Genomic DNA, 27226 nt, shown 5'->3' with positions numbered 1-27226 from the left:
TTGTTTTTTAATTGTCTTAGTGTGTTGCAAGTCAGGATTTCCTGGCTTAGTGTGGGAGCTCTTGACTTGCCTGGCACTGAGTGTTTGGAAAAGTCTTAACTTGCCGTAGCTCCTCCCTGAGCTCTCAAGGATGTGAATTGGACTGGAGAAGCGCGTGAGGTCTGAGTGAGGGTTCAGCTTGGGCTGCTGACAGGAGGGGGGGTGTCTGGCTGCGGCGTGGAAAACCAGCTTCCTTGGAAGCCTTGCCCCACTTGTGCCGGCGCCACCGGGTTTGGTTACCCCGAAACGTGGGCAAAAGCCTCTTGCTGCAGCTCCACGCCTCCTTGCCAGCACCTCAACGTTCAGGAGGGCAAACCCAGGCGTCTGGTGGTGGGTGTCCCTCCCCAGGTGACAAACCCATTCCCCTGCAGCCCTGGGGCCGGGCTTGGATCTGAAATGTGTTTGAGAAGCCTCTCCCAGGGCGTTGGGAAGAGGCTGCTTGGAAGGAGACTTGCCCCTGGGGGGGTGCCTTGACCGCTGCTTCGGTCACCCCACGGGCTGGAACCAAGTGCAGGCAAATGGAGGTGACCCACGACCAGGCGCCCGTGGGTCTTTTCCTTTGGATCCCTGTGTTTGCATGTAAAGAATGTGAGTAACAAAAGGGTGTACATATTTATACTTTTTTTATACCTGTTGTAAGACATGAGGGGGCAGCAAAACCCGGTTTTTTTATGGTGAAACAGATGTATTGTATATTTTGATAACAGCGATTCCAGGTTCAGTATTGCGGAAGGCGGGGTGGGGAGGGGAAGCGTTACCACACCATCAGAATTCCATTGCCTCTTTCAACGAATGTTTGTAATGCAAAAAGAAATGAAATTAAAACTATTTTATAACAACCTTTGTACCTTTCTGTAGCTCCATTATTTACTGTTCAGATTGTAGAAAGCAGTTGTTGGCCAGTCTGTACTTGTGCTTTCAATAAATTTCTTCTGTATTCTTTGCTTCTGATTTCCCTCTCTCTTTATTGTGCCTGTTTTGCTTCTGATTTTTCCCTCCTCACGTAATTCCAGCTTGGTTTGTGTTACTGGGATCCTCCTCGTGCGCATCCATGGGGAGCGGGTGGTGGTGATGCCCGAAAGGGCACTGGGCTGCGTGTCCTATCCTGACCAGCCATGGAGCGGAGCTGCAACCTGGCACTCTGCCTTTTTTACTTCACATTCCTAAACTTTCCCTATATTCTAGCTAATACCCATGGAATAACCCACTTCCCAGTCAAATACTCTCTAGTTTAATGCTTTAGGTGTGTTGGAGCTTTCTGGCTGGAGGGCCTGCCGCTTCCCGGCCAGCATGAGCGGCATTCCCTGCTGTCTCCTGCAGGATTCTTTTGGTTCTTGGACCCGTTTGTTTCCCCACGGAGCAGAGTTGGGGTCTTCCCTGTGTGCTCAGCTTGGTTAAAGCTCCTTCCCAGCAGTCAGCGTTGGGCCTGGGGCCCTTAGGATGTGCTTGGATGCCATGGAGCAGCCGGGAGCTTTGGAGCAGGAGTCTGGAGGAGGATGCCCAGGGGCAGGGGGAAAGGTGGATGGATGAATCCGTCAGTGGGAAAGAGCTGGTGCTTCCATGGCTCTGCTGTGCTCTGTCCTTGACCACATTCCCTTTGTGCCCAGCCCATCAGTGCGGAGCATGGAGCAGCCTCCAGGGTTCCCAACCCCATCCCCGGGGGAGCCTCCGCCTGCTGGAAGGAATCCCTGGTGTTCTCTGAAGTGTAACCGGGTTTGTGACGGCTGCTGGGGTGGGAGCACGGCCGAGCAGGACCTGGCCCTTCCCATGGGAGCGAGCTGCTCCTGCCCCCTGCAGCCATGCGGTTGGTGATGGTTGACGCCGGGGTGGTCGTTACAACCTCAAGGGGTTGAACCCTAAAGCAGCACCGGCATCCGCAGCTCCCGCTGCCGGCCTGGCGCTCCAGCAGCTCCCTGGGGATGCTTTTGCTTCCCATGCCCGTCCCTGTCCCTCTGGCATCATGGCTCATTAGCTCCCTGATGCAGGAATTGCGGCCTCCCAGCGCTGCCTGCGGGCAAATATTGATGGCGATGGGGCTGCGTTGCCGTGGAAACGCGGCAGCTGCCGACGAGGATGGATCCTGCCCATGGATCCACAGGAACGCCCCGTGCGTCCCGGAATGGCCCCGGTGGGGTCAGTGTGGCCCCGGGATGGGATGGGATGGGATGGTCTCTGCCATTGTTCCTATGGGATGGGGCAGGGGATGGGGGCTGTGAGACCCCCCTGCCCCGTCCCCAGCCCAGGGCCAGCGCTGACCTTGTATGTGATCAGGACACTGCTGTGACAGGGGAGGGGGCTCCTCAATGGGAGACCGGAATGTTTCCCAGCCTTGGGAGGATGGGGATGGAGAAGGATGGGAATGGAGGAGGATGGGGATGCAGAGGGATGGGAATGGAGGAGGATGGGGATGCAGAGGGATGGGGATGGAGAAGGATGGGAATGGAGGAGGATGGGGATGCAGGGGGATGCGGATGGAGAAGGATGGGAATGGAGGAGGATGGGGATGGAGGAGGATGTGGATGGAGAAGAACGGGGATGGAGGATGATGGGGATGCAGGGGGATGCGGATGGAGAAGGATGGGAATGGAGGGGGATGGGGATGGAGAAGGATGGGAATGGAGGAGGATGGGGATGCAGGGGGATGCGGATGGAGAAGGATGGGAATGGAGGAGGATGGGGATGGAGGAGGATGTGGATGGAGAAGAACGGGGATGGAGGATGATGGGGATGCAGGGGGATGCGGATGGAGAAGGATGGGAATGGAGGAGGATGGGGATGGAGAAGAACGGGGATGGAGGATGATGGGGATGCAGGGGGATGCGGATGCTCCTGTTCCCCCAATGGGGCCCCAAGCATCGCTGCTGGGGGTGCTGCTCCCCGGGGGGGGGGGCTGTCAGTGCTGCGGGAGCCGTGCGGGGCTGGCAGTTGCCATGGAAACCGCTGGGTCAGAGGCAGCGGGAAGCGGCGGTGGAGCCATCGCTCCCCGCAAGGAGCCGCGAGAGCGGCGCCGGGGGCTGCTGGGACCCCCCCTTCCCTCCCACCCGGCCTCGGCCACCGGCTCCGCTTCACCCCCCCGGGCTCACCCACGACCCTTGTGCTGCTGCCGAATGGTGCTGAGCGACCCCCCCCCCCCCCCCCGCCCCATCGCATCCCCCCAACCCATTCACTGGGCAGGCGCTGCCCCCGATCCTCCCGCTAATCCCGGGGTGGTTTTTCCCGCACGGAGCCGGGGTTATGCAGGATAATCCATATGTTTGCAAGGCGAAGGCTTTGGGATCTCCACCGTTAATCCAATTGGCGCTGGCAGTTCGGTGCCATGGGCCCATCACCGGGAGGGGGGGCCACACCACGGGGAGGCCCATGCGGTGCCGGATGCTGCGGTGCTGGATCCCGCGTTGTCACGGCAACGCGGTGGGAAAGCGCAGCGGCAGCGACACGGGGAGGGGGGGGTCTCTATTGACGGGGTACCCCCTCCCCTCCCCATCAACCTGGGGTGCGATGGGGACCCGCAGCCCCTTCCTCGCCCCGGGGGGGTGTGGGGGTCACGTCGAGTTTATGGTCAATGGGTTGAGGAGCATGTGGGGGGCTTTAACCCGGCTTGGGGATGGGGGGATGAAGGATCCTGAGCCCATTTGGAGCATGGGGGTCCCCAGGTGGCCACATCTCCTTGGGAACGGGGGGCTCATGCGGTGCGTTAGGAGCATCCTCCCCCCCCCCAAGCAGCTCCCCCATGGCAAAGGAGCCCAGGGGGGGAACATCCACGTGTTTATTTGCTTTCCAAACCACGGCCGTTCCAGCCATCGCCCAACAAATGCATTCACAGCCTCCAATCCCCCCCGCATCCCAGCCCAGGGCTGCTGCCGCTGCTCCTGGGGTCAGAGCTCAGCCCCAGCTCCCCCTGCGCCCACCCCATGGCCCACCCTCTCCATCAGCCCATGCACTATTTACAGCCTCCGTGTGCCCAGAGCCCCGGCCCTGGGCACCCCCCCGTCCCCCTTCGTCCCCCCCCCAGCACTGGCACAGGATGTGGGGCTGCGGGACCCCCAGCATCCACAAACTAGGGCCCGCTGCCCCACGGCAGCCCCAAACCCCAGCACCCCTCAATCCAGCCCCCCCCAAAGCCCTTCAGCATCATTTTCCCCCTCCCACCCCCCAGGAATACTCTTCCAGAGCTGGAATAATTTATGACCCCCTCTGAAATGTCAGCACCATGTTAGAGAGAAGAAAAACGTCCAAAGTGCTTGGAGCTGCCCAACCACGGTTGGGGGGCAGAGCCCCCTGAGCCTCCCCAGCGCCCTGGTGGGAGCAGGGTCCCACAGGGGGGCTCCCACACATCCCGGCTGCCTCAGGGTCCGCTGTGACCGTGCTCGGCTGCATCCTTGCGCTGCTCCATCACCCCAATGCCACAGAGACCCCATCCTCATTCCCCCCCCCCATCACCAGGAAGGGGGGGGAGCCGTGGGGAAGGCACCGGGGTCAGAGAGTGGGGGGGGGCCTCAGTCCTTAAACCTGCGCCCGGCTTGCATTTTCTTGTAGTAGTGGTCCCCATCGCTGTCCCCCTGCGCCTCCCGCTCCGCCGCCGGCTTCCTCCGCAGCGTGGACTCGCGGCTGGCGGTGCCCGGCAGCCCCTCGGTGTCCCCCCCCCGCTCGCCCCCGGCCATGGCGGCCAGGCTGCCGTAGCGCGGCTCGTCCTGCTCCATGTCGCTGATGGAGGAGCCCGGCGAGACGCCGGCGCTCTTGGCCGGGTGGAAGCCGCGGAACTCCTTCCCCATCTCACCCAGCTCGTAGGCATCCGGCCCCTCGGGGCCCTTGGGCCCCGATTTCCACTCCCAGGGCCCGTTGCCGGCGGAGAGATGGACGACGGGGTGATGGGGGGCATGGGCGTCGATGGTGATGATGCTGGAGCTGTCCCGCTCCGAGGGCGAGCGGTACTGCGAGGAGTCGGAGCTGGTGGACGACGACGACGTCTCCGAGTGCTTGGGGGTGACGGAGACCATGCCCTGCTGCTTGGACATGGCGATGACCTGCATGAGGCGCGGGGGGTTGGCCACCCGCTGCGCACCCCCTTTCTCGGCCACCATCACCCACTTGGCCCTCGCGGCTGCGCTGGCCCCGGCGGGGACCCCGGCGCCCGCCTGGGTCTCCTCGGGGATGTGCACGAGCTGCGAGGCGCCCGCGCGGGGCTGGATGAGGACGCGGGGCCCCACGGCCGCCCGCTCGGCCGCGCGCGCCTGCACCGTGGGGTACAGCGACGGGGGCACGTCCTCAGCGGCATCCCCGGCACCACGGCCCTGCGCCGCCTCCTCCGCCAGCGTCATGCTCCGGCCCTCCAGTGACTTCTGCTTCCACTCGGTGATGAGCTGCTTGGAGCGGGAGGCGTCCACGGGGACGTGGATGGTCATGTGCCGGCGCGCGGGGTCGTCCATGGACGGCGTGTTGACGCGGGGCAGGGTGTTGCTGAAGGTCACCATGTTCTCCTTGCCCATGGGGCTGCGGGGGGCCAGCAGGTCCACGTCCACGCTCGCCCGCTTCAGGCTCCCCAGGGAGTTCTTCTCCCGCGGCACCGGTCGCGCCGCCTCCTCCAGCCGCGCCTGCGGGTTCAGCTCGTCGGTGCTCACCGACTTGTTCTGCTGGTACACGGAGTCGTGGCCCCGCTGCGTCAGCGCCCGCAGAGCATCCTTGGCCGGCGCCGGCACCGGGATCCTCTCGGTCGGGGCGCGGAAGTTGCCGACAGCGTGGAACGCCTGCGGGAGCGGGAGCGCGGCGTCAGCACCGGCCCGGTGCCGCGGCCGCGCCGAGCGTCCTGCCCGCGCAGCACCCACCAGGTAGGCAGCGATGCCGGAGCCGATGAGGAAGCCCACGTAGACGTCGGCCGGGTGGCTGCGGTACTGGGTGATCTGGGTCAGGCCGCAGATGCCGGCGGCGATGGCGAAGGCGAAGACCAGGATGGGCTTGAGGAGTTTGGTGCTGTCCGAGATGATGGAATTGAAATACATCTGGTGGCGGCAGCGATGGGGCAGGAAAAGGCCGTTATCCGCGGCTCATGGCACCGGCACCCACCGCAGCATCCCCCTTCCCCAGCCATGCACATGGGTGCGCACGGACCCAACCCAAGCGCCAGCCAACCCAACGCAGACACACGTGGGCCAACACGGAGCCCACGCCGTGCCCGAGAGCCGGGAACTCACCGACACGTAGACGGCAGCGAACGCCGAGAGCGTTGCGTGCTGGGATGGGAAGGTTTTCCTGCGGGAAAACTGCAGTGCTTGGGATGGGGCAGGAGCGTTGGCACCGCGGCACGCATGGACCCCCCCCCGGCACATACCTGGCAGAGAGGATGGCGTGTTTGTCCGTGCCCGAGCAGATGTCCTGGGTGATGTAGGGGTTGGCATCGCAAGGGGTGCCCAGCAGCGTGTAGTTGGGCTTGCAGACGGTCAGGAAGAAGGGAGCGTGGTAGCCGGTGGCCAATTGGATGACGTCCGTCACCAGCGCCGTGGCACAGAGCCCGAACACGTGGACCCCTGGGGACAGGGTGGCACGTCACTGCGGGTCACCCCTCTCCTCTGTCCCACATAGGGTGGTCAGGGCTCAACACCCCCCCCCCGGGCACCCACCGTGCGGTGCCGGCTCCTGCACAACATACCCACAAACCTTACGGTGCGGCGCAGGAAGGAGTTGAAGTTGCAACCGCCGGCGTTAATGCTGCCCTCGGCGCCGGCGCGGCCCTTCAGCCGCGACTGCAGGCAGTACACGATGCCCTCCCCAACCATGATCTGCGGGAGGGACCGGCAGCTCAGGGAGCGCTTGCCCCATGGGGAGCAGGGGTCTCCCCACACCAGGACCCCAAGCCCTAACCAGGCTCCATCCTCACACCCCCCCCCCCCCCCAACCCCGGGACGCACCGATGCAGCCGGCGCGGCGAAGGCCAGGCTGAGCAGCATGAGCAGTGGGATGAGCTCCTCGTTGGTCTCCACATAGGGCATGGAGAGCGCGCGGTCGTAGCACTGGAAGCCCACCTTGGCCGGCTTGAAGAGGTCGGTCAGCTCCAGGAAATAGAGCGTCACGATGGAGGAGGCCACGATGGGCAGCTGGAGCCGGCGGGGGGGGGGCAGAGTGTTGGGAACACCGCTCCGCCATGGCACGGTGCCCTGCCACAGGACCATGGCCTGGGGAAGGAGCCCCCCAGCCCATCCTCACCCACCTCCACGAAGTAGAAGCAGGGCAGGAGCGTCATGCTGTCCTTGGGAGCCCTGGTCTTCTCCTTGGCGGGGATCATGGTCCTGGGGTGGGAGCCGGGTGCTGCTTTGCTGTGGGGCCGCAGCCTCACCCCCAGTTCTCAGCCCTATGGGGGGTCCTGGCTCATCTGGATGCTGCTCACCAGGTACCGGTACCATGGGGCTGCACCGGGCAGGGGTATCCCCACTTCCCCCCCCCCCCCCCTTCTTCCCGGGGTTCCCCCCCAGCATCCCGGGGGTTCCGGCCGAGCCGGAGCTGTGACAACAGGTGGAGTGGAGGCTCTGCTATCGCGACAGGCAGCCGCGATTGTGACAGGCAGCGAGGCTGCTGCGGAGGGCGTGGGGAGGGGGGGGGGGTGAGCTGCCCATAGAGTAGAGCAGGGGATGGGGGTCCCCGCGCAGCCCGCGACCCCCGAAACTGCCCCTGACTGCGAAAGGGGTGGGGAGGGGATAACGGGGATGGAGCAACGGGGGGCAATAGCGGGGCGGAGCAATACTGGGGGCAATAACGGGGGGTATTAACGGGAGGTCATTGACGGGGGGGTGTTAACGGGGGGGGGGGGGGTGTTAACGGGGGGGGGGGTGATAACGGCGGGGCCGGGATGGGGGGGGCTCTCCCGGCCGTGCCGCAGCCGCAGGCGGGGGTCGGGCCGGGGATGGGGGGAGTCGGGGAGCGGCCCCTTTGTGCCCCGCGGTCCCCCCCCCCTTTAGACCCCTCCCACTCACCTGAGCTGCGGCCGGCGGGGGGGGGGGGGGGGGGGGGGGGGCTCGGGAGCTTGGGGGGCGGCGGCCGCGGGGCTCCGGGGCCGGGATGCTCCTGCCTCGGCGGAGCGCGGGGAGCGGCGGCTTCCTCCGCCCCCTCCTCCTCCTCCTCCTCCTCCTCCTCCCCCCCGCCCCGCCCCGCCGCTCCCGACCCCTCCCGGGGGTCGCGGGCGGGGGCTTCTGGGGGGGTCGGGGATGAGACAAAGGAAGGGGAAGGCGGGGCTGGGAGCAGCGAGCGGGACCGCCCCCCCCCCCCCCCCCCCCCCCGCTCCGCAGCCGGCACCGGGGGGGTCCCAGGCCCGCACCGAGGGTCCCGCCCCCCCCCCCCGAGCTGCTCCAGCCCCCGGCGCACAGCGGGGCTCTGCCGGCCGAGGCACCCCCGGTCCTCGAGGGCAAACCCGGTGAGGCCCCTGCGGCAGAGGAGCCGGTGCCGAGGCCAAGCCCCGGTTCCCCCCCGTCCCAAACTTGCGGTGGATCCCGGCCCAACCGAGCCCTGCCCGGTTGCAACCCTCCCCCCCCCCCCAGGCTCACGGCCCCATCTGGGCCCTGCACGGCCCCGCACAGCGGCACCGGGCGCCTTGTTCCATTTTTGGCCCTAAGTGGGCAGAAATCTCCCGTATTTAACGTCTAAATCCCGAATCCCTGGAAGCCGCGATTAAGCCGCTCTCCCTGCGGGAAATCCGCGCTTTGAGCCGGACTCTTCCACCGCGATGCTCCGGCCGCATGGACCGCCCCGTCCCGCCATGTGCTGGCCCGGCACCGGCAGGAGCAGGAGGGCCGAAGCCACCGGTGCACGGGGCCGGGGCCGGGTGATGGAGCGGGGGCTGCGGGCGGACAAAGGGGATTCTGAGCGGTAAAGGCTCAGGGTGCGTGAGGAGGAGGAGGATGACGGGGAGGCCGGGGGGGGGGGGGTCTCCATCCCTTTGCCCTCTTTCGGAGCACGGCAGAGCCCATGGGCACGGATGGGGCTGGATGGGCGGTGGGGGAGCATCCCGCTGAGGGGTCCCCAGCCCGCGGCGGAGGAGACCCGAGGCGCGGTGATGGGCTCCGGGAGCGAGCCCCGGGCGGTGGCGACGGGCGGGGAACGGAGCTCGGGAACGCGGAGGGACCGGGCGGGAGCCGAGGAGGTGGCTCCGCTTAGCGGCACCAGGGAGAAAGGCAAGAGGGGACGGGGGCTGCCACCGCCATCACCGCCTCCGCTGCCAGCGCCACCAGTGCCACCAGTGCCGCCACCAGTGCCACCAGTGCCACCACCACCCCCCAGCCCCGCAGGAGCTCCTCTCGGGGCAGGGTCTCCTCTAGGAACCCCCACCAGGTCCTGCTGGTCCCGACCCCGCTGTCCTCATCCTCACCAGCCCCAAGGGCAAACGCATCCATGGGGGGATGCTCGCCCCTGGGCACCCCCCCAGCACCCAGCGCCCATCCGGGTGCGGGTCCCTGCTCTGGGGGTGCGTGTGCCAGAACCTCCCCTTGCCAAGAGGCGGGTTTGGGCTCCGGCAGCGGGTGCCAGCGCTGGAGCGGGGCCGGGCGGTTTCCTTCCCCCCCCCGCCCCGCTGTTTGTGCCGGGAACTCCTGACCCTTTTCATAAGGGGAACATTTAACAACGCTGCGGAAACCCCCCCCCCCCGGCTCCCTCCGCGCTGCCCTTCCTGCCCCCCCCCCCCCCCCCCCCCCCCAAACCTCACCATAAAACCCAGCCCCGGCAAAGCCGAGCTGCGACCGCCCCACAGCACCCAGCACCCCACAGAGGCACCCCCCGGGCCCCACTGCAGCCATGGGGCTGAGCCCTGCACCCGTCCTGGTCCTCACTCTGCTGCTGGGGGGCACGGTGAATGGTGAGTGCATTACCCCCCCTGTACCGCGGGGCTCCCACTCAGCCCCCCAATTCCTGCCTCCGTCCGCATCCTGGACCACAGGGGGGGGGGGTCCGGGGTGACCCTGCCCCGTGCCCGCTGGCGATGCCGACCTAACCCGGCCTCTTCTGCTGCCACAGGGCAGCCCCGGGGACGGATCCTGGGGGGCTATGAGGCCAAGCCCCACCTGAGGCCGTACATGGCCTCGCTGCAGCTGGACGGGCAGCACGTCTGCGGGGGCTTCCTCATCGCCAAGCAGTGGGTGCTGAGCGCTGCCCACTGCACCGAGGAGACGTGAGTGCCAGGAGGGGGGGGGAGCTGCTCTGTGCTATGGGGAGGGGGGGGTGATGCTGGACTTGGGGCTCCATACCCCGTGTCGGAGCACCAGGGCTGGGCAGGGGCTGCAGCACATCCCACCCCCCACCCCTCCCAATTCCCTCTGCTGGGAATTCCCATTCCCACACGTTGGCTCTCTTCCAGGGATGGCAAAATGTTCCAGGTCCTCCTGGGCGCCCACTCGCTCACGGAGCCGGAGCCCCACAAGCGCCTGTACCGGGTTCGTGCCCAGATCCCTCACCCCGGCAGCAACATCCACAACAACAAGGACGATCTCCTCCTGCTGCAGGTGGGACCCCCCCTCTCCAGACACCCCCTGCCCCTCAGAACCACGGTGGGACAGTGCCCGGGGTAGGAGGAAACCCCCAAGGCCAGGCTGGGGCTGTTCAGTTCCGTGTCCATCCCTCCCCATCGCTGCATCCCCACCAAAGAGCTTCGGGCTGCATCCGAACGCCTTCCCTGCAGTGCTCATGACGGCAGCTCCGGTCCCTGGCTGCATCCCGGGATGGGGGCTGTGGGTGGAAGGTGAAGCCCTTGACCATGGCCCACACTGGGGTCCCCCCATTGACCCCCGGTCCCCGCGTTTGCTTTGCGGCAGCTGGAGGAGGAAGCGGAGCTCAACGCACACGTGCAGGTGCTGCCGGTGCAGCGGGAGGACCGGGACGTGGCTCCCGACACCGTGTGCGACGTGGCCGGTTGGGGCACCATCAACCACAGCGGCCGCCGGCCCGACAAGCTCTACCAGCTGGAGCGACCGGTGCTGAGCCGCGACGTCTGCAACCACCGCACCCGCCACGACCACACCATCACCGAGAAGATGATGTGCACCGACTCCCGCAGGAAGGACACCTGCAAGGTAGCTCCCACCCCGACCCATGGGCTTGGGGTACCCGGGGCTGCGTCCCCAGGGTGATGGGGAGCTCCTTGCCCTGGGCTCGTCACTGCAAAGCGGCTCTCGGGGGGGCTGGAGGCAGGGATGAGGCCATGGGCACAACCCAAGGGTGCTCAGTGATGGATCTGCCCCACTGTGTCCCTGCCGCGCCTCGGGTCGGGGGGAGCCCCGGGGTGGGTGATGGGCTGGGGCTCTTGGGGGACCCTCGACGGCGCTGATGAGCCCTGGTCCCACAGGGAGACTCCGGCGGCCCCTTGGTCTGCAATGGGGTGGCCGAGGGGGTGGTCACGGCGGGGTCCCGCGTCTGCGGCAACTACAAGAAGCCGGCGATCTACACCCGCATCGCGCCCTACGCTGCCTGGATCGACGGCGTCATCGCGGCTGCGGACCGGGATGGGGCCGCTCCCTGAGCCCGCGCCAGCCCCCGGCTCCACGCCACGGCCACGGCACCCACAGCACCCGCTCCAAGCACCGGATGCTCCTACCACTGCCCTGACCCACTCCTGGGCCATCCCCTGTGCCTGGGGACCAGCGTGAAGCCAGGGGATGGGGGTCCCCGGCCCCCCGCTTGCAAAGTGCAAGCCCAGCCGGGTTGCACAGGGGGGTCAGTGCCCCCTAACCCAGGCTGCATCAAGCCCCAGGCTTTGCTGCTGCAATAAAGTGATTCCTGCAGAGCTGCTGGGGGGGGGTGTCCTGTGTCCATAATAACCTGGCAGAGCTTGGAGCCATGAATTCCCCTTCCAATTGCACCCTTCCCAAGGGATGCACCGTGCCCAGGGCTCGGCGCTGTGCCACCAAAGTCACTTGAACCCCCCCCCAAAAGGCACCCAAACGTTCAGTACAAAAGGAAGGGGCCTTTTATTTACAAAGGAGCTGCTGGTTCAGCCAAAGCCAACCAGGGCTTTGCTCCAGGCACAGCACCCGGGTGCTTCCTGCAGGGAAGGGATGGCTCCCTTACAGCACAGGCAGCGGAGTCTCCCACAGGGGCAAGGCTTACTTGGGATGAAGGGATGGAGGAGTGCAGGGAAATGGGGAGTAACCCAAAGCACAGGAGGAACGGGAGGACCCAGCGTTTGCTCCCCTCTCCTTGGGGGCTCTGGTCCCCTCCAGCCACCGCGTTGTGCCCAGGCCAGGGCTTGCACTGGGACCTGCTGGGCCCAGACACCACCCTTCCCCAGGAAACCTCTGGCACTCATTCCCTTCTAGATATTCCTGGGAAAGAAGAGGGAAAAGGAGCTCCCTCCCCTCCTCTGTACATCAACACGAGAGCAGAAGCAGCAGCAGCGCGGTGCTGCCTGATACTGGCTCACTGGCAGCACCAGGATGCTGCTCCCCGAGCATCCCTTGCCCCAAACACGGCCGAGAAAGGAGGCCCAGAGCAGCTCCTCTGCTTGGTGCTGTGTCCCCCCCCCCCGGGCCCCACAGGTCAGGAGTAGCTGAGGGGCATCCTCCTCCACAGCCCCCCGCACAAGCAGTTCTTGATCCAGCGCTGCTCCCACTGCTTCACCGCCGTCACTTTGTTGGGTGACTTCAGCATCGTGACACAGCCACACCTGGAGAGAAACAGGGAGCTGGGCCCAGGGAAAGCAGCTGGTGCTGCTGGGGAGTCTATGGATCACAGAGGGAAGTGGAGGAGGAAACCAGTTTCTGTCATGTGCAGGTGACGTTTGTGAGCTCTGAAAACCAGCTGAAACCAAGCGAGCAATTATCTTAACTGAGGAGAGGTTATCTGGGAACAGGACCCGGCCCCCAGCTGCTATTTATACATGAAACAGCAGCCAGTCATCTTGTAAGGATGATCTGCTGCAGAGCCTTGCCATTAAAACCAGTAATTAAAGCTAATTCAATCACATGATTTGATGGATGTCTGCTCCCCGCATTACTTTTGACATCCAGGCTCTCTCGGGAGGGTGGATGAAGAGGAGAGCACAAAGGGACTTAAAGTTGCAAGCCCAGCTTGGAAGGCAACCAGGGATGCTGATTGTTTCCTTGCACCAGCTCCTCCCCAAGAACAGCAGCAGTTTGCTTTAAAGGCCAGACCTGCAAAGGGAGCTGGGGATCATCCATCACTCATCGGGACTCTATGGGCCAAACTCTGCTCAGATGGGATCAACGTGAGGTGCTACTGGGATAGCAGTGAGGATGGTAAAGAGAGACAGCTTCAGAGCGACACAGAGCAGGCGGAGGTGGTGCCAGGGCTGCTGCAGGGGGGTCACACCACATCACTCACCGGGTGCAGGACTTGCACTCCTCTGTTGGGTAGGCTCCCAAGTGCAGCCGCCGGAGGTGGTCGATTTTAGGCTGTCCAGGGGCCCTGGGTAGGAAGAAGAATGGGAATGTTTCTACAGCATCCCCTCCTGAAAGCTGCGACAGGACAGGGAGCTGCGTTTCAGCGGCCACCAGGCTTCGGCCACCTCGTCCATCGAGTGCCATGGGGTTGGAGGCCGTGCTGACATGAACTGAACCACAAAGCAGCCCTTTCCCCCCTCCGTTTTGATCTCTTTTCAACACTTTAAATCGCCAGCCTGCTGCAAGTTAAGAAATGAACTCAAGCAGAGAGGACAGACTGCTCTTGGGCCCCACGAGCAAGAGGCCAAACCAAGACACAGAGGTGTCCTACACCCAATGACCTCTCAGAACCACCAAGATCCATCCCAAAGCCTCCCCCTGCACCCTCTTGCCACCACCCCAGCCACTGGCCTCAGGTGTCTGTACCTGACAAAGGCATCGAACTGGGAGGAGACGGTGTGCCCGACGAGGCCGGGGGCTTTCCCAAACTGCAGCCGGACGAGCTGCTTGTTCTGCAGCTTGCTGATGATGCCGTCGTTGATGGGCAGCCAGTCGATGTTGGGGATGAGCAGCTGGCTGGGCAGCAGGCAGCATTCGTCTACGAGGGTATCGTCGGGCTCCGTGATGTGATTTTCCTCACGACCTGCATGGGAAATAAAGCGAAGAGAGGAGAGAACCGGCGTGATCTTGACACTTCTCATTTAGAGATCAAGAGAACCGCGTGCGGTTTCCTCCTCCATCCGCCAACACAGCCCAGGAAACAAAGAGCCTGGCAGCTGTACTTGCCCTTTCTAAACGCTCAGTAACTCTCAAGTTACTCCCTGCAATTATTCCTTCCACACACAAGCCACATGAGGGAAGGGTTCTTTTGTTCGGGAACGCTGGTAAACACTTACAGCACAGCCAGAGCTTCGTCAGGAGCCTGAAGAGGAGGGACATGCTGTCCTGCGTGTCGGAGGTCGCTGTGTAGACAGGGAGGCAGCTTGGCTTCAGCAGTCCCCAGATGCGGATCACCACCATCAGCTCCCTGAACATGCCCAGGGATGCTCCGTCCCGCAGGAAGCTGTGCCCTGGCCGCACAGGGGAGCCCTGCGAAGGGGAAAGCAGCAAGGCTGGGGTTTGAATGCTGCCCAAGCACTGCATGCAGCCCCCTCCGGCTGCCCCGGGGCTGCTCTCACCTGGTTAGGAAGGCTGGCCAGCAGGTAGAGCACAAAATCTCCCACCCACTGGATGAGCTGCTGCAGGGACTGCAGGGTGTTCATCTCCAGGACAAACTCCTCTGTCTTCAGGTTAATCATCACCTTGTCAATGTCTGAAACAGAAAGAAGACGTCTCCTGGCTCAGGGGAAAGGAAAGATGGATCCAAACTGCACTCCCTGCCCCTGCAGTGCCAAGAGAGGTCACCCCCCTCTCCCTCAAAGGCAGGGAACCCATCCCGAACCTGAAAGAGGAACGATCCAACACAAACCACCCGGTGGCCAGAGCAATCCCTACCTATATCCGTGATCTTGGAGCAGATTTCGGTGAGCCGGTCCCCAGGGCTCTTGTCCGGGGTGTTGAGGACGTGCGGGCGCAGGAGCGACTTCAAGGTGCAGCTGATGGCGATGAGGAAGAGCTTGGCGTGGTAGTCACACACCCGGGCGATGGTGCTGGAGGAGAGCTTGCAGAGAGAGGCCTTCATGGCCACGATGCGGGTGGAGAGGACCTGATCGACCCCGAGGACACGAGGGGATTGCAGGAGGGAAGGCAGAATGCCAATCAGCTCTTTAAAGCTTTAATTCACCGCTCTCTGCGGTGCCCACGAGGGACAGGAATAGGGAGCACTGTTCTGGGCGTGTATGAACAGCGCTTCTGTTCCCAGATCTCTGCCAGAAATAGGCTTCACCATCTCCCCTGAAGGTTCCACCAGGTAGAGACCCACTGATGTTAGTGAAAAGGACGTGAAAAGGACATGGGACTGCTGGAGCAAGTCCAGAGGAGGCCATGAGGATGCTCAGGGGCTGGAGCACCTCCTGTATGGAGCCAGGCTGAGAACATTGGGGCTGTTCAGCCTGGAGAAGAGAAGCTGCGTGGAGACCTCAGGGCAGCTTCCAGTGTCTGAAGGGGGCCTATAGGGATGCTGGGGAGGGGCTCTTCATTAGGGACTGCAGTGACAGGACAAGGGGTAACGGGTTAAAACTTAAACAGGGGAAGTTTAGATTGGATATAAGGAGGAAATTCTTTCCTGTGAGGGTGGTGAGGCACTGGAATGGGTTGCCCAGGGAGGTTGTGAATGCTCCATCCCTGGCAGTGTTCAAGTCCAGGCTGGACAGAGCCTTGGGTGCCCTGGTTTAGTGTGAGGTGTCCCTGCCCATGGCAGGGGGGTTGGAACTGGATGATCTTAAGGTCCTTTCCAACCCAAACCATTCCATGATTCTATGGTTAAAAGGAACAGGCTTAAGCAGGGGCTCTTCCCACCTCGAGTGCTGCTCGAGCATTGAGGGACAGCACAGCCAGGCAGTTGGAGTGTGAGTCCTGTGAGCACTGGCAACTCCTGCTCCCTCCTCTCAGCCCCAGAGCCCCGTCCTTGTGCCCACCCTCTGCAGTGAGCTCCTGACCTGCTGCAGGGCCGCGTTCTGGCGCATGTACTCTTCATGCAGCTTCTCCACCAGGTTCTGGACCATGTTGGGCTGGACGTGGAGCAGGATGTCCCACCAGTCGTAGCCAGTCACCATGCAATACTCCAGCAGGAACAGCAGGTGACGGAGGGACATGTTCATGTCCAGCACGTGGCCCATGGAGGGTGAGATGCGAAGCATGCTCAGCTGAAGGGAGGAGGCAAAGGAAAACCTGCATCAGGAACTGGCTTGGAAATACTCCATGAAGCTACAAGGCAACACAAGGCTCATTCCTGGTCCAAGGGCAGAATTCCTTCAGCAGTGGATACCTCCCATCTCGTTTCACAGCTGTCAATCACACTCCAAGCATTCTTCTGAGTGATCCCATCACCACTTAGGGGCAGCCTGGATGAGAACATCTCACTCCCCCCCTAATAGAGCACAATACCTTCCCGTGACTATCAATGCCAGCCAAGGCCAGGGACGTCCAGGAGAGCTGCATGGCTTTGAAGTGAACCAGGGGTCCAGCAGTTCGCTGCCTCTTGATGGCCTGCTCGTCCACGGGGCGCTGGGAGGAGGACCCATAGAAGACAGCCATCATTTGCAAGGACAGGCGGTGCACAATGTGCACGCTGCCATCGTGAAAAGCCAAAGCCAAGCCTGGGGAGAGAAGACAAACCAAGGCTGGGCTAGTGACTCCTCCGGGATAACCCAGACCTGGCCCAGAGAAGGGGGCTCACAGCACCCAAAAGGCTGTAGGTTCCCAGCCCACTTTGTCTCTTGAGGTCACATTTCCACAGAGAAACACCTCTTTCCATGGAAACCAAACGGGATGGTGAGGAAGATACCACGTCTTGGGCAGTTTTCCCATCAGCATTCCGCATGGTTTGTTCCACGTTCTTATTTCAGCAAATTAAGAAGGCAAAGTTTCAGGCAAAAGCTACTTATTTAGTACTTATTAACCCCCTTACCCAATCCAGGGAAGAACTTGGTGTCGTTGGCCACCTTCAGGTCAGTGTTGGTCAGGGAGATGGGCAGCTTCGGCAGAGCCACAGCCGAGACGCGGTCCAGGTCATTGGTGGCAGAGAGGATCCGCCACTTGAGGATCATGGGCTGCTTGTCTCCAACTTTGAGAAGCGAGTAAGCAAGTGAGACACCTCTACATGAGGAGATCAGAACATCCCCTCCTACTGCTGCCCACCCTCCTCGACTCAGAGGGGTTCCACATTACATTGAGTGTTTGCTCTTTACACCAGGGCGGTGGGAGGACAGAACACACAGAATGCCTTGGATCGAGTTAAAGGAACAAATCCCCTCCTGGAAACCAGCAAGCTGGTTCCTAAGGGGCAAAGAGATGGACTGAGACCCCCTGTAAAACAAACATGGCCTTCTGGATGGTCCCCTGGGTGTGATAATGGAGCTGAGAACCTGCCTTCCATTTCCACTGAGACCACACTCCCGTTCTTAAGAGTACCTGGTGCAGAGACTCACCCACAGGAGAGATTTGCTGGAAGATGTTGTTGACTGGCAAGCCCTCCTTCCTCAGAGACCAGCACTCCACGATGCTGCTGTTCTGGTTGGAAGCACAAAGCAGCACCTGCCAAACAGAAACCCATCTTGCAGCCACACGCGGAGACTGCACAACGGGGCAAGCTGCCCTCCTGTCCCACCTCCCCGCTCTCGTTCGAGGCTCCTCTTCCCAAGTAGTTTATAATCCCTATGGAGAGAGGCTGCTTTGAGGCTGAGACCTCTCTGTGTAACTCCTGCTTGCTCTAAGTGCAGATGCTCACCTGCTCCGACATGTCCCGAGCGAGGAACTTGAGGTGAGTGATGGCCGGGTACTTGTCCTTGCGGGCAGGGTCCGTGGTGCAGCGCATGAAGAGGGAAGGCAGGATCTCGGTGTCTATCTTGCACTTCTCATTCACCACGCTGACACAGACCTTGTAGAACTGCACCGGGGAGGTGCTGCTGCCATCCGAGGTGGCCACCACGATGTTCCCCCCTCCGGTGAAGGCCACGTCGGCCAAGGCCACGCGGCAGCGGAGCCGGCACAGGCTCTCTGTGGACGTCAGCACTTGGCCGTTGGGCTTGAGGAGGGACACGGTCACCAGCCCGCTGATGGTCACTGCGATCCAGCCCTCCATGGGCTTCCCCCCAAAGAGCGTCAGCGATGGGGAGAACTTGACCCTGGAGAACTTCTCACCAAAGTTGGATGCTCCAGACTGGGAATAAAAGGCAAGAACACAACGATGTTTGCACCCCAGGTGGAGCTGAACCGGGTCGGACACGGGCACCAGCTCTGCAATGGGACTAAGGAGAGGGAAAAGCTCCTCTCTGTGGGACACACAAAGAGTTCAGGTGTAAGAACCCATCAGTAGGCGACTTCTTGGCAGCCCTGCTCCTTTTGAGCCTGGCATAATTAGGGTTCTCTACACGCTGCTTTTCTCCGTGCACACACAGAGCTCCCATTCCCAAACACCCAGATCAAGCCTCAGGACCTCAAAAGGGTTTCTTCTGGTAGGCAAAGAAATTCTTTGATCTCCATTTAACACCGAGGAAACCGAAGCACCAGACTGAGGACGATGCTTTTAAAGCACCAAGAGAAACAAGGCATCCAACCCCCCTGAACCCCCCCCAGGAACCTGGGACCTGACTGCTCTTTGTGGCTGGAAAAACTCCCCTCTGCGACATGCCCAAGGCCACGGAGGAAGCCCGGAGCAGCAGGAGCAGAGGTTTCCAAGACCCGAGCCAGCCTTCCTGCCCGCATGCCCTGCAGAGCTGGGACAAACCTTTTCCACGTGCAGAGCCAGCTTCACGCCGTTGTGCAGCCAGGACAGGGCCACCACCGGGTCCCCTTCCACCATGCTGCCCACCGTGTTCTCCCAGCTGTTGGCCAAGTGATCCGTCATGCTCCAGCACTTGATGTGCCCATCTGCGTCTGCAGAGAGCAGCCTGGAGCCTGCAGTGAGGAGAACCAGGGGGTAAGGGCAAGAAATCAACGCAGAATGAAGAAATCAAAGCACCCCAGTGGGGTTTGGAGGGAGATGGCCAGTTCGTGGCTGTGAAGTGATGGAGAAACTCATTCTCCATGAGGAATCGTGTCCTGTGAATGGTGGGACGCAGGGATAAGGTCCAAGCTCACCCGACTGATCCCACTCCAGACAAGTGATGACTTCAGCGTGGCCAGAGTTAACGGAGTAGACGTCCCATGGGTGCTCGGTGTCGATGATGTGGACCATGTGGGTGAGATCTACACAGGAGCAGAAGGAAACCACTCGTGAGCAGCCACCGGCTGCCCCGGTGAGGCTGCAGAGCCAGCGGCTGACACAGGGGAAGCCACTGAATGACTGCTATGGTGATGGGTCTGCCCTGAGCCCTGCTGTGCTGGGAAGGAGCCAGGCTGGGAGAGCTGGGCTGGGGCAGCCTGGAGAAGAGAAGGCTCCTGAAGGGGAGACCTGAGAGCAGCTCCAGGGCCTGAAGGGAACCTGGAGAGGGGCTTGGGACAAGGGATGTAGGGACAGGCCAAGGGGAATGGCTTGAACCTGCCAGAGGGGAGACTGAGATGAGCTCTTAGGCAGAAGCTCTTCCCTGTGAGGGTGCTGAGGCGCTGGCACAGGGTGCCCAGAGAAGCTGTGGCTGCCCCATCCCTGGCAGTGTTCAAGGGCAGGTTGGACACAGGGGCTTGGAGCAAGCTGCTCCAGTGGCAGGGGTCCTCATGGCAGGGGATTGGAACTGGATGCGATTTAAGGTCCCTTCATCCCAACCCATCCCATGACTCCATAAACCTAAGGAATGGGGGGGGGGGGGGGGGTAAGACCCGCACGAACCCCCCGCACCTTTCTCCTCCTCATTCTTGAGGTCCGTGGTGAAGGCGATGAGGTTGCGGCAGGACCAGGCGCACACCAGCGGCACGGACGGGCAATGGTTGCTCTTGGGCCTCTTCTCCCACTCGCACACGTACGCCAGGTCCATGGCACCGGCACCGGCACCGGTACCGGGGACGCGATGCCTCGGAGGCCCCCGCCCCGCCGGGCTGCCCGCCCCCCGCGCCTGCGCCACCCCGCCCCGCGCTGTCAGGCACCGCGGCGGGCAGCCCGGCCTGGAGGCCCTCAACGCCGCGGTGGGGAGGGGACCGGTGGCAATGTCATTTGCAAGCTGCCAACCCAGAACGCACCGCGGCGGCGGCCGCAAAAATAACGGAGAGATTTAGGCGATTTTGGTGAAAAAAAGAAGTGTTCAAACACCCTGCGAGGCGTGTCGGAACGGGGGAATACACAGGAAGGCCCATAATGCAGTTAGCTCGGAATCACCCTTTCCTGTTAATATTTGGATTCGAGGGGTTTAAATACCGCTGTGGTGAGTTTGGGCTGCGTGCTCGCTTCGGCAGCACATATACTAAAATTGGAACGATACAGAGAAGATTAGCATGGCCCCTGCGCAAGGATGACACGCAAATTCGTGAAGCGTTCCATATTTTGCTCCTTTTCTGCGCTGCTTTTGGACACGGGGCACACGAGAGGAGCCCAGGGGTCCCCTCTGCCAAGTGGGGGCACGGCCACGGACACCTCCTCTATGGGTGCTGCTGTGAGGGGCAGGGATTTTGCTCCCTGCAGCTGCCCCACAGGAGGGTGCAGGGATTTCTGCTCCAAAGGAGTAAGAGGAACCGGCCTCAAGCTGCACCAGGGCAGGTTTAGATGGAGCTCAGGCACAATTCCTGCCCCAGAGGGTGCTCAGGCATTGGAACAGGCTGCCCAGGGCTGCAGGCACCAGCCCTACAACCGCTCACCCTCAGTGCCATGGGTCAGTGGCAGCGCTGGGATCGGTTGGATTGGAAGAGCTTCAAGCTCGTTTCCAACTTGATTGATGCCGTGGTTCTCCGAGATCTCACATATGGGGCTTCTCAGCCACCCTGCCTCCCCATAAGCACCCTTTACACCCCCCTCAGGGACACCCCTACCCCGCATCCCCCCCACCCCAAGCAGCACGCACACAAATACACTGCACACAATAAAAAACACGGCTATATTACACTTAAAAACAGCGGCGCAGGGAACACGGCGCTGCCCAAACACCCACGGGGCGAGAAGCACCCTGCCCTGGGGGGTGGTGGTGGTGATGGAGCACCCCACATCACCCCACCGCAGGCACAGGGCTGCGGGCGCTGGACAAACCACGCCGGGAACGCGACAGCCCCGAGGCTCTTCCGCTGGCTCAGCAGCCGCCAGGAGCTGGTTCACCACGGAGGAATCTGGCCCGAAATCACCCCACGAGGTGGGGTCTGGCCCAGCCCCAGCATCGCTCGAAGCGCCTGGGCCATCAATAGACACACAAAACACATCCCCGGTGCCGGATCCATGCGGGATCTCCACAGAGCAGGGAGAGGGATGAGCCCCTCAGGAGGGCATCAACAGGGAGAGAAGGGATGAAGGAAGACGTCGGCGTGCCAAAGCGAGGGGCTGGGGGTCCCTTGGGGGCGGGTATCAGCTCATCTGCCCCAGGTAGTCTGAGAGCAGGAGCTCGGGGGGCAGGAAGATGCGGTGTTTGTTGCTCACTTTCATCTGACGCTTCCCTTCGATGTCCGAACCTGGGATGAGGGGGGGAAAAGGGAGCTGTTTATCCCACCCCTTCCCCTCGGGGATCCCATCTGCGGCATTCCCAGCTCCTTCCATCCCCAGCCCCTTCCATGGACCCCTGTCTGCACCATGGGCTCCATCATTAGCACTCTCACACTGTTTTCCATGAGCAGCTACTAATTAAATGCTCCAGGGATGGAGCCCGGTGCCTCTCCCCCCCCCAGCCTTGCTTTGGCAACAAGACCTTTGAGGGATGCCCATGGCTGCTCCCTATGGGAAGAGAAGAGGGAGCCCCACAAGCAACCTCGTGCTTTGGGCTGCTGGGCTTCAGTGGTGGGAGCACGGGGTTATCTGTGAGCTGCAGCTCAAGGTGGGGCCGGGAGGAGGAGGGAGGAAGAGGCTGAGCTGCAGAGGGGAGATAGCGAGGAAGGGAAGGGAAAAACAAAAACAAAGCCCCAAAACCAAGCCCCCAAAACCCCACGTGAGCAAAGGCGAGGCTCCTACTGGCAGAGACGAGGTCCATGTACTGGCAGAGAGCGTGGAGCAGGAGCCGCTCGAAGCTGGGGGAGATGGGGGACAGGGTTAGAACCAGCATGGCCCAAACCAGCATCGCCCGGGGCTTGGATCCCATGGATCCGAGATGGGGAGCACAAAGTGCCCTGGGGTGAGCCCCTGCAGAGCCCGAGCTGGGCAAGTACCTGTTGTCCATCAGGGCTGTGTAGACGGAGTGAGGGGTGACGGAGAAGAAGGCCAGCAGCTCCTCCTCCAGCCCCTCCAGCGTGCCCTGTGGGCAGAGGTGTCAGTGAGGGGAGAGCAGCAGCGATGGAGCCTCCGATTCCCGAGGGATTGAGGCCAGCAGCTCCAAGGAGAGCCCCTGGCTGTGAGGCAGCAGGAAGGAGCAGGGAAAGGAGACATCTCCCTGCTCCATCCCCTGGGGCAGGGAAGGATCCAGCTCCTGCCAACCCCGTACATCGCGTGCCAAGGGGCTGGCACCTTCCCCATGCTCAGAGCGGCAGCAGCCAGCCCGACCTCGTGCCCACGGCTCCTTTCCTCCCAAGAGCCAAAGCTCAGCTCAATGCAGGTCCCCGGAGCACCACGACCCCAGAGAGCAGCAGCACCGAGTCTCATTTGAGAGCAAAGGGAGCAGAAGCCAGCGGGCAGGAGGAGCTGGGGCTGCTCTCAGTGCAAAGCAAACGGAGCAGAACATCAGCACCGGGGCTCCGGGCAGGCAGAGCAGGCTCCCAGGGCTTCCCTCCCCATCCAGGCTTCACTGCGGGCCCCCTTTGCGAACACATCTGGGTATTCCCAACTAGCCCGTGTGGAGCGCTCCAAGGCTCCCCTGGGGATGAACACCCCCATCGCCCGCTGCCCATGGGAACAGCCCCAGCAAAAGAGCTTTTAACGCCAGAACCCTCCAAAGCAAGCCCAGATATGCGCCGTGCCGGCAGCGTTCCCACCCCGGCATTCCCAGAGCTCCCGGCTCACCATGGGGATGCGGCCCCGCTTCAGGGTGGCGCGCAGGCGGCGGCTGATGCGCTGGAAGCACTCCTGGGGCGAGTAGGACGCGTGCTCTGGGGCCGGCGGAGGGAACACGGAAAGGGCTTGGACACAGCGCCCAGCCCTGGTACCCGCATGGAATCACCACTGAGCCCAACTCCCTTCCCCGTTGCACCCCGGCCCTTGGGGGTCTGCACGAGGTCACCCCCAGAGCAGCAGCAGCGGCAGCCCCCCTGCACTGAGGGAGGCTGCAGGCATCACCCCAATGCTCCCGACTCCCTCCCCAGGCCCATGTGGGAACTGTCAGGAATAACCCCCCCGTTATGATGAAGTTGAGGTCCCTCATTCACCGCCCCACCAGGATGCAGCCCTCGGGAAAGAGCCCTTCCCCAAAAGCAAGCAAGGAGGAAAGGGAGAGGCTCTCCCCACCCAGCGTCCCCTCCCAGCACCTTTCCACTTGTCTTCACTCTTGACAGGCAGCTTCCTCCTGTGCTTCTTCCTGGCCTCCTCCTCCAGGTAGAGCAGGACTCGCTCCTGCTCTTCTCCCGACCGGTTCATGAAGTCGTTCCAGATCTGACAACACAGGGCACCGGGCTGCAGAGTTGGCCGGGGAGCCCCCTCCTCACCCCACATCCCCACACCTCCCTCCCCATCTCCTCATCGTCCATCCCAGGGCGGAAAAGCCGCTCTGGGAGAGGATGCAGGTGGCTCCGCAGGCGATGACCCGGTACCGGTCCCTGCAGGTCCCATGGGCACAGCCCTCAGGATGGACACCACAGACAAGGTCACCACCGTGGCCATGCCCGCACCTACCTCCACGTAGGTCTCATTGTTACAGGCCTCGGTGAAGATGCTCGGGGCAGCGGAGTGGATGGGTTCCCCTTCCTCGCTCCCGCATCCATCCTGCTCCAGAAGCGTCATCAGGTAACGGGCTGTGGGGAAGAGCAAAGCCCCCGAGAGAGGAGGCAGTGCCTTCAGCGAGGCCCCCGGCAGAGGGGTTTTGGGGGGCACAACCCCCTCGCAGGGAGCCGGTACCGGGTCCTTACTGTTCTCCAGCCTCTGCAGGCTCTTGCGCCCCTTGGCCCTGGGGGTGAGGTCCGAGTTGCGGATGGCCTTGTTGATGTAATACTGCTTCCTCTTGGAAGGGGAGAACCTCTTGGATGGCGAATCCTCCAGCGGGGGCAAGCAGTCCTCGATCCTCCTGTGGCGACACAGGGGAGAAGGGACTGAGCCCACCCTGAGACCCACTGGGGCAGCCGCAGCATTGCAAACCCAAGGAGAGCCCACAGCAGCAGAGCGTCAGCAGCAGGCACCCCATCCTCCCCCTAACCCTGCACCCCTCCGCTCCCTGCTGACGGCAGCGTTGTGCGGCTCAACCACGGCTGGCTCCAAGGCCTGCTTAAAGCAGCCACGCGCTCCAGGTAACGAATCCCACCGGCACACGGGGCGAAACGAGAGGGGTCAATCCCACAGGGGGGACCCCGCCGCACCTCACGCTCGCCATCACCCAGCCAGAGCCACCGGAGCCGTCCTGCCCTTGGCAACGGCAGCGGCTCCTATCTCCGGTTATCGAGGCAGCGCTCGCCCTGGCCATGTCATCACCGGCTGGGCCGGCGCTTCCCTCCACACCGGTACTGCTCCCCACGGCTCCCGGCACGGGCTGGTGGTGCTGGTTCTGCCGGGTACCCCCAAAGGCGGTTCATGAGTAACTCTATGGTCACGGTGCCATTTGGCCACGCGCATGGTTTAGGGATGACCGTCGAACTGGAGATGATTTCATGGGATGAGCAAGAAGCTGAGCTCAATGCAACAGCTCGGGTCTCAAAGTTCACCAAGGCAGGAAGCGGCACTGCCTCCTGGCTCGTTCTTTACCCATCAGCTCTGCACTGCAGCTTCCCCTTGGGTTTGTGTGGGTTTCCTTTAGCGCAGCAGAAGGGGGGGGCGGGCGAGAAAACCCACACCCCCAGACCAAAACACCCCACACAGGAGCGGCACCCACGTCCTCCCCTGCCCCTGCCATGGAGCTGTGCCCACCCTGTCACAGAATCCCAGCCTGGTTTGGGTTGGAAGGGACCTTAAAGCTCCTCCAGCTCCAACCCCTGCCACGGGCAGGGACCCCTTCCACTGGAGCAGCTTGCTCCAAGCCCCTGTGTCCAACCTGCCCTTGAACACTGCCAGGGATGGGGCAGCCACAGCTTCTCTGGGCACCCTGTGCCAGCGCCTCAGCACCCTCACAGGGAAGAGCTTCTGCCTAAGAGCTCATCTCAGTCTCCCCTCTGGCAGGTTCAAGCCATTCCCCTTGGCCTGTCCCTACATCCCTTGTCCCAAGCCCCTCTCCAGGTTTCCTGCAGCCCCTTCAGGCACTGGAGCTGCTCTCAGGTCTCCCCTTCAGGAGCCTTCTCTTCTCCAGGCTGCCCCAGCCCAGCTCTCCCAGCACCGTGGGGCTCAGGGCAGACCCGTCCCGCAATCAGGTGCTGGCACAGCACAGGCTGCTCCAGCCGATTACAAGCTCCAGCCCGGGACAGCCGCCAGCCACCTGCCCATGCCAAAACCTTGATTTCCCCCCCACCATTGCCCTGAACTGAAGCCTCTGCGGGGGGGGGGAGAACCAACAATCTCCCCCCTTCCAGTGGAAACAGCGGCAGAGAGGTGGCTTTGGAATACATAAAAGGGCTATTGCAGGCGGGTGGGGAGCGGTAACCCCAGGCCAGGTTGAGGTTTGCTAGAGAGGCGATTAAAAGCAGTAATAAATGGAGGGTGTCACCTTCCACCAGCATGGGTTTGAGCACACAGAGCTCAGCACCACCAGCTCGGCCCTGGGGCAGCAGGAAAAGCCCTTCAAGGAGAAGGGTCCAAGGCACGGAGTGGGAAACACTGACCCTGCTTTCATAGGCAGGGGAGCCCTCACCCAGGGCAGCGGGCGGAGGAAGAGGAGGGCTCAACCTCCGGGCTCTGCTGGCAGGAACAAAGGGGTGAGTGATGGGTGAGTGCCGCCAGGGTGGGAGCATCCCCGGCCCCCCATAGGGACCCCTCGGTCCCTCTTTGAGCCTCAAGCCTCAGTGCAGGCTCAGCCTCAGCTCCTCGAAGCCTCCGGGGCACCAATCCCGGGCACCCTGCGCTGCCACGTCCCGTTTGGCACCGACACAGCCGCAGGAGTCAGTGCTGGCACCGGGCTCGGACGAGCTCCACGTCCATGGTGCCAACATCACGGGGACCCCTTCCCGTAGCAGCTCGCAGTAAAACCCCGACCCCCGGGAGCCGGCTCCACACGGAGCTGAGCGGCTTTTCCTCCATCTGCTCTTTGCCAAGCAAGAAAGAAGCCGTCCCCGCTCCCGACCGGAGGGGTTTTAACCAGATCCCGTTGGTTATCGTGCAGCGAATGGACACGGCACCCACCGGCGCCCACACAGACAGCGCTGCCAGGCGGGAATGCTGCTCGGAGCTGGCAAAACCCCGGTCCCGGTGTCCCCAGGGAGCGCCCGTGACCTTCACGGGGTAAACATTCATTACCCCATTACCCTAATCACGGCCTCCGGCCACTGACACCGTCCGGGCCGACGGCGCAGAACCTCTCCCGGCTCGGTGCAGCCGCCGCCGATCCCCCCCAGCCGCAGACGGACCGGAGCCGGGAGGAGAAAGCGGGACGGAGCCGCGACCGCACCGACAGCCCAAAGGATGGAGACCGGGCCGGGCCCCCGGCAGCCCCTCGCCCCGGCAGCCCCCGCCGCCGCCCCGCACTCACGGGTAGGGCTCCTCGGGGCCCGCACCGCCGCGCAGCACCACCATGGCCCGGTACCGGCACCGGGGCGCTCCCGCAGGAAGTGGCGTCAGAAGGGCGGGACTCCTCGTGGTCCCACCCCCGGGGTGCCGCGGGGGGCGGAACCGGGTCCCGGTGGTTGGGAGGGGGGGGAACCCCCAGAAACGGGGCTCGGTGGTGACGGAACCCCGGGGACGCGGCCCCTTTAAATCCACTCCGCTGCCTCGGGGCTCTTAAAGGGGCCGCGCCCTTCAAGGCGGCGGCGCTGCCCCTCCCGGCCGCTAGGCGGCGCTGCGGCCGCGCTCCCCGCGCGGTATTTGCATGCGGCAGCCGCAGCGGACCAATGGGGAGGCGGGGCGGGGCGCGGAGGGCGCCGTGGGCCAATGGCAGCGCGGG

General features: G+C 63.0%; 4 protein-coding genes and 1 non-coding gene across 6 annotated transcripts; 2 read left to right on the top strand and 3 right to left on the bottom strand.

The window, feature by feature from the left end:
- Positions 1–4496: 4496 nt before the first annotated feature.
- Positions 4497–7377, bottom strand: LOC133280184 (phospholipid phosphatase-related protein type 3-like). Its single transcript, XM_061474636.1, has 7 exons — positions 7241–7377; positions 6942–7127; positions 6683–6812; positions 6365–6560; positions 6228–6285; positions 5862–6035; positions 4497–5783 (listed from the first exon to the last, which is right to left on the bottom strand). Exons 1-7 carry the CDS (start codon positions 7313–7315, stop codon positions 4536–4538), a joined length of 2067 nt encoding a protein of 688 aa, XP_061330620.1. The 5' UTR covers positions 7316–7377; the 3' UTR covers positions 4497–4535.
- Positions 7378–9716: 2339 nt separating this feature from the next.
- Positions 9717–11564, top strand: CFD (complement factor D). Its single transcript, XM_061474645.1, has 5 exons — positions 9717–9871; positions 10030–10183; positions 10370–10514; positions 10824–11081; positions 11354–11564. Exons 1-5 carry the CDS (start codon positions 9811–9813, stop codon positions 11525–11527), a joined length of 792 nt encoding a protein of 263 aa, XP_061330629.1. The 5' UTR covers positions 9717–9810; the 3' UTR covers positions 11528–11564.
- A 603-nt stretch (positions 11565–12167) lies between these two features.
- Positions 12168–20000, bottom strand: MED16 (mediator complex subunit 16). Its single transcript, XM_061474601.1, has 14 exons — positions 19840–20000; positions 19146–19253; positions 18793–18962; positions 17794–18225; positions 17495–17600; positions 16975–17130; positions 16452–16663; positions 16004–16210; positions 14901–15111; positions 14585–14718; positions 14303–14495; positions 13833–14049; positions 13348–13431; positions 12168–12670 (listed from the first exon to the last, which is right to left on the bottom strand). Exons 1-14 carry the CDS (start codon positions 19973–19975, stop codon positions 12544–12546), a joined length of 2493 nt encoding a protein of 830 aa, XP_061330585.1. The 5' UTR covers positions 19976–20000; the 3' UTR covers positions 12168–12543.
- A 374-nt stretch (positions 20001–20374) lies between these two features.
- LOC133280277 (U6 spliceosomal RNA) lies at positions 20375–20481 on the top strand. Its single transcript, XR_009747106.1, has one exon. It is a non-coding gene; the product is annotated as a U6 spliceosomal RNA (small nuclear RNA).
- A 940-nt stretch (positions 20482–21421) lies between these two features.
- R3HDM4 (R3H domain containing 4) lies at positions 21422–27051 on the bottom strand. 2 transcript variants are annotated; one of them, XM_061474580.1, is made up of 8 exons: positions 24564–24707; positions 24120–24274; positions 23887–24005; positions 23523–23646; positions 23062–23147; positions 22275–22360; positions 22081–22136; positions 21422–21587 (listed from the first exon to the last, which is right to left on the bottom strand). In XM_061474580.1, the coding sequence occupies exons 1-8, from the start codon at positions 24665–24667 to the stop codon at positions 21484–21486; spliced, it is 834 nt and encodes a 277-aa protein (XP_061330564.1). In that variant the 5' UTR covers positions 24668–24707; the 3' UTR covers positions 21422–21483. The 2 variants fall into 2 exon arrangements, with proteins under 2 accessions (XP_061330564.1, XP_061330565.1); XM_061474581.1 differs by lacking the exon at positions 24564–24707 and adding an exon at positions 26816–27051 and having other exon boundaries at positions 21424–21587.
- Between the last annotated feature and the right edge of the window lie 175 nt (positions 27052–27226).

The sequence above is a fragment of the Pezoporus flaviventris genome, unplaced genomic scaffold (genome assembly GCF_033815535.1).
Source record: "Pezoporus flaviventris isolate CSIRO_AGI_PZ_B2104156 unplaced genomic scaffold, CSIRO_AGI_Pfla_v1 ptg000080l, whole genome shotgun sequence".
Classification (NCBI taxonomy): Eukaryota; Metazoa; Chordata; class Aves; order Psittaciformes; family Psittacidae; genus Pezoporus; species Pezoporus flaviventris.
Note: the sequence above shows the minus strand (reverse complement) of the source record. Positions and strands in the feature narration are given on the sequence as shown.

Bases quoted from the DNA above. Each gene is read 5' to 3' on its own strand.
- LOC133280184 (XM_061474636.1), bottom strand. From the start codon at position 7,315: ATGATCCCCGCCAAGGAGAAGACCAGGGCTCCCAAGGACAGCATGACG. The intron at 6,561-6,682 runs GTATGTTGTGCA...CCCTGTCCCCAG, and splicing joins CCGCACCGTAAGGTTTGTGG to GGGTCCACGTGTTCGGGCTC. The intron at 6,036-6,227 runs GTGAGTTCCCGG...TGCCGCCACCAG, and splicing joins TCGCTGCCGTCTACGTGTCG to ATGTATTTCAATTCCATCAT.
- CFD (XM_061474645.1), top strand. From the start codon at position 9,811: ATGGGGCTGAGCCCTGCACCCGTCCTGGTCCTCACTCTGCTGCTGGGG. The intron at 9,872-10,029 runs GTGAGTGCATTA...CTGCTGCCACAG, and splicing joins GCTGGGGGGCACGGTGAATG to GGCAGCCCCGGGGACGGATC. The intron at 10,184-10,369 runs GTGAGTGCCAGG...GCTCTCTTCCAG, and splicing joins GCCCACTGCACCGAGGAGAC to GGATGGCAAAATGTTCCAGG.
- MED16 (XM_061474601.1), bottom strand. From the start codon at position 19,975: ATGGACCTGGCGTACGTGTGCGAGTGGGAGAAGAGGCCCAAGAGCAAC. The intron at 19,254-19,839 runs GTGCGGGGGGTT...GCTCCTGTGTAG, and splicing joins CAAGAATGAGGAGGAGAAAG to ATCTCACCCACATGGTCCAC. The intron at 13,432-13,832 runs GTACAGACACCT...CTTCCTACCCAG, and splicing joins CAGTTCGATGCCTTTGTCAG to GGCCCCTGGACAGCCTAAAA.
- R3HDM4 (XM_061474580.1), bottom strand. From the start codon at position 24,667: ATGGCCAGGGCGAGCGCTGCCTCGATAACCGGAGATAGGAGCCGCTGC. The intron at 24,006-24,119 runs GTAAGGACCCGG...TCTTCCCCACAG, and splicing joins CCTGCAGAGGCTGGAGAACA to CCCGTTACCTGATGACGCTT. The intron at 21,588-22,080 runs GTAGGAGCCTCG...CCCTCATCCCAG, and splicing joins CATGGACCTCGTCTCTGCCA to GTTCGGACATCGAAGGGAAG.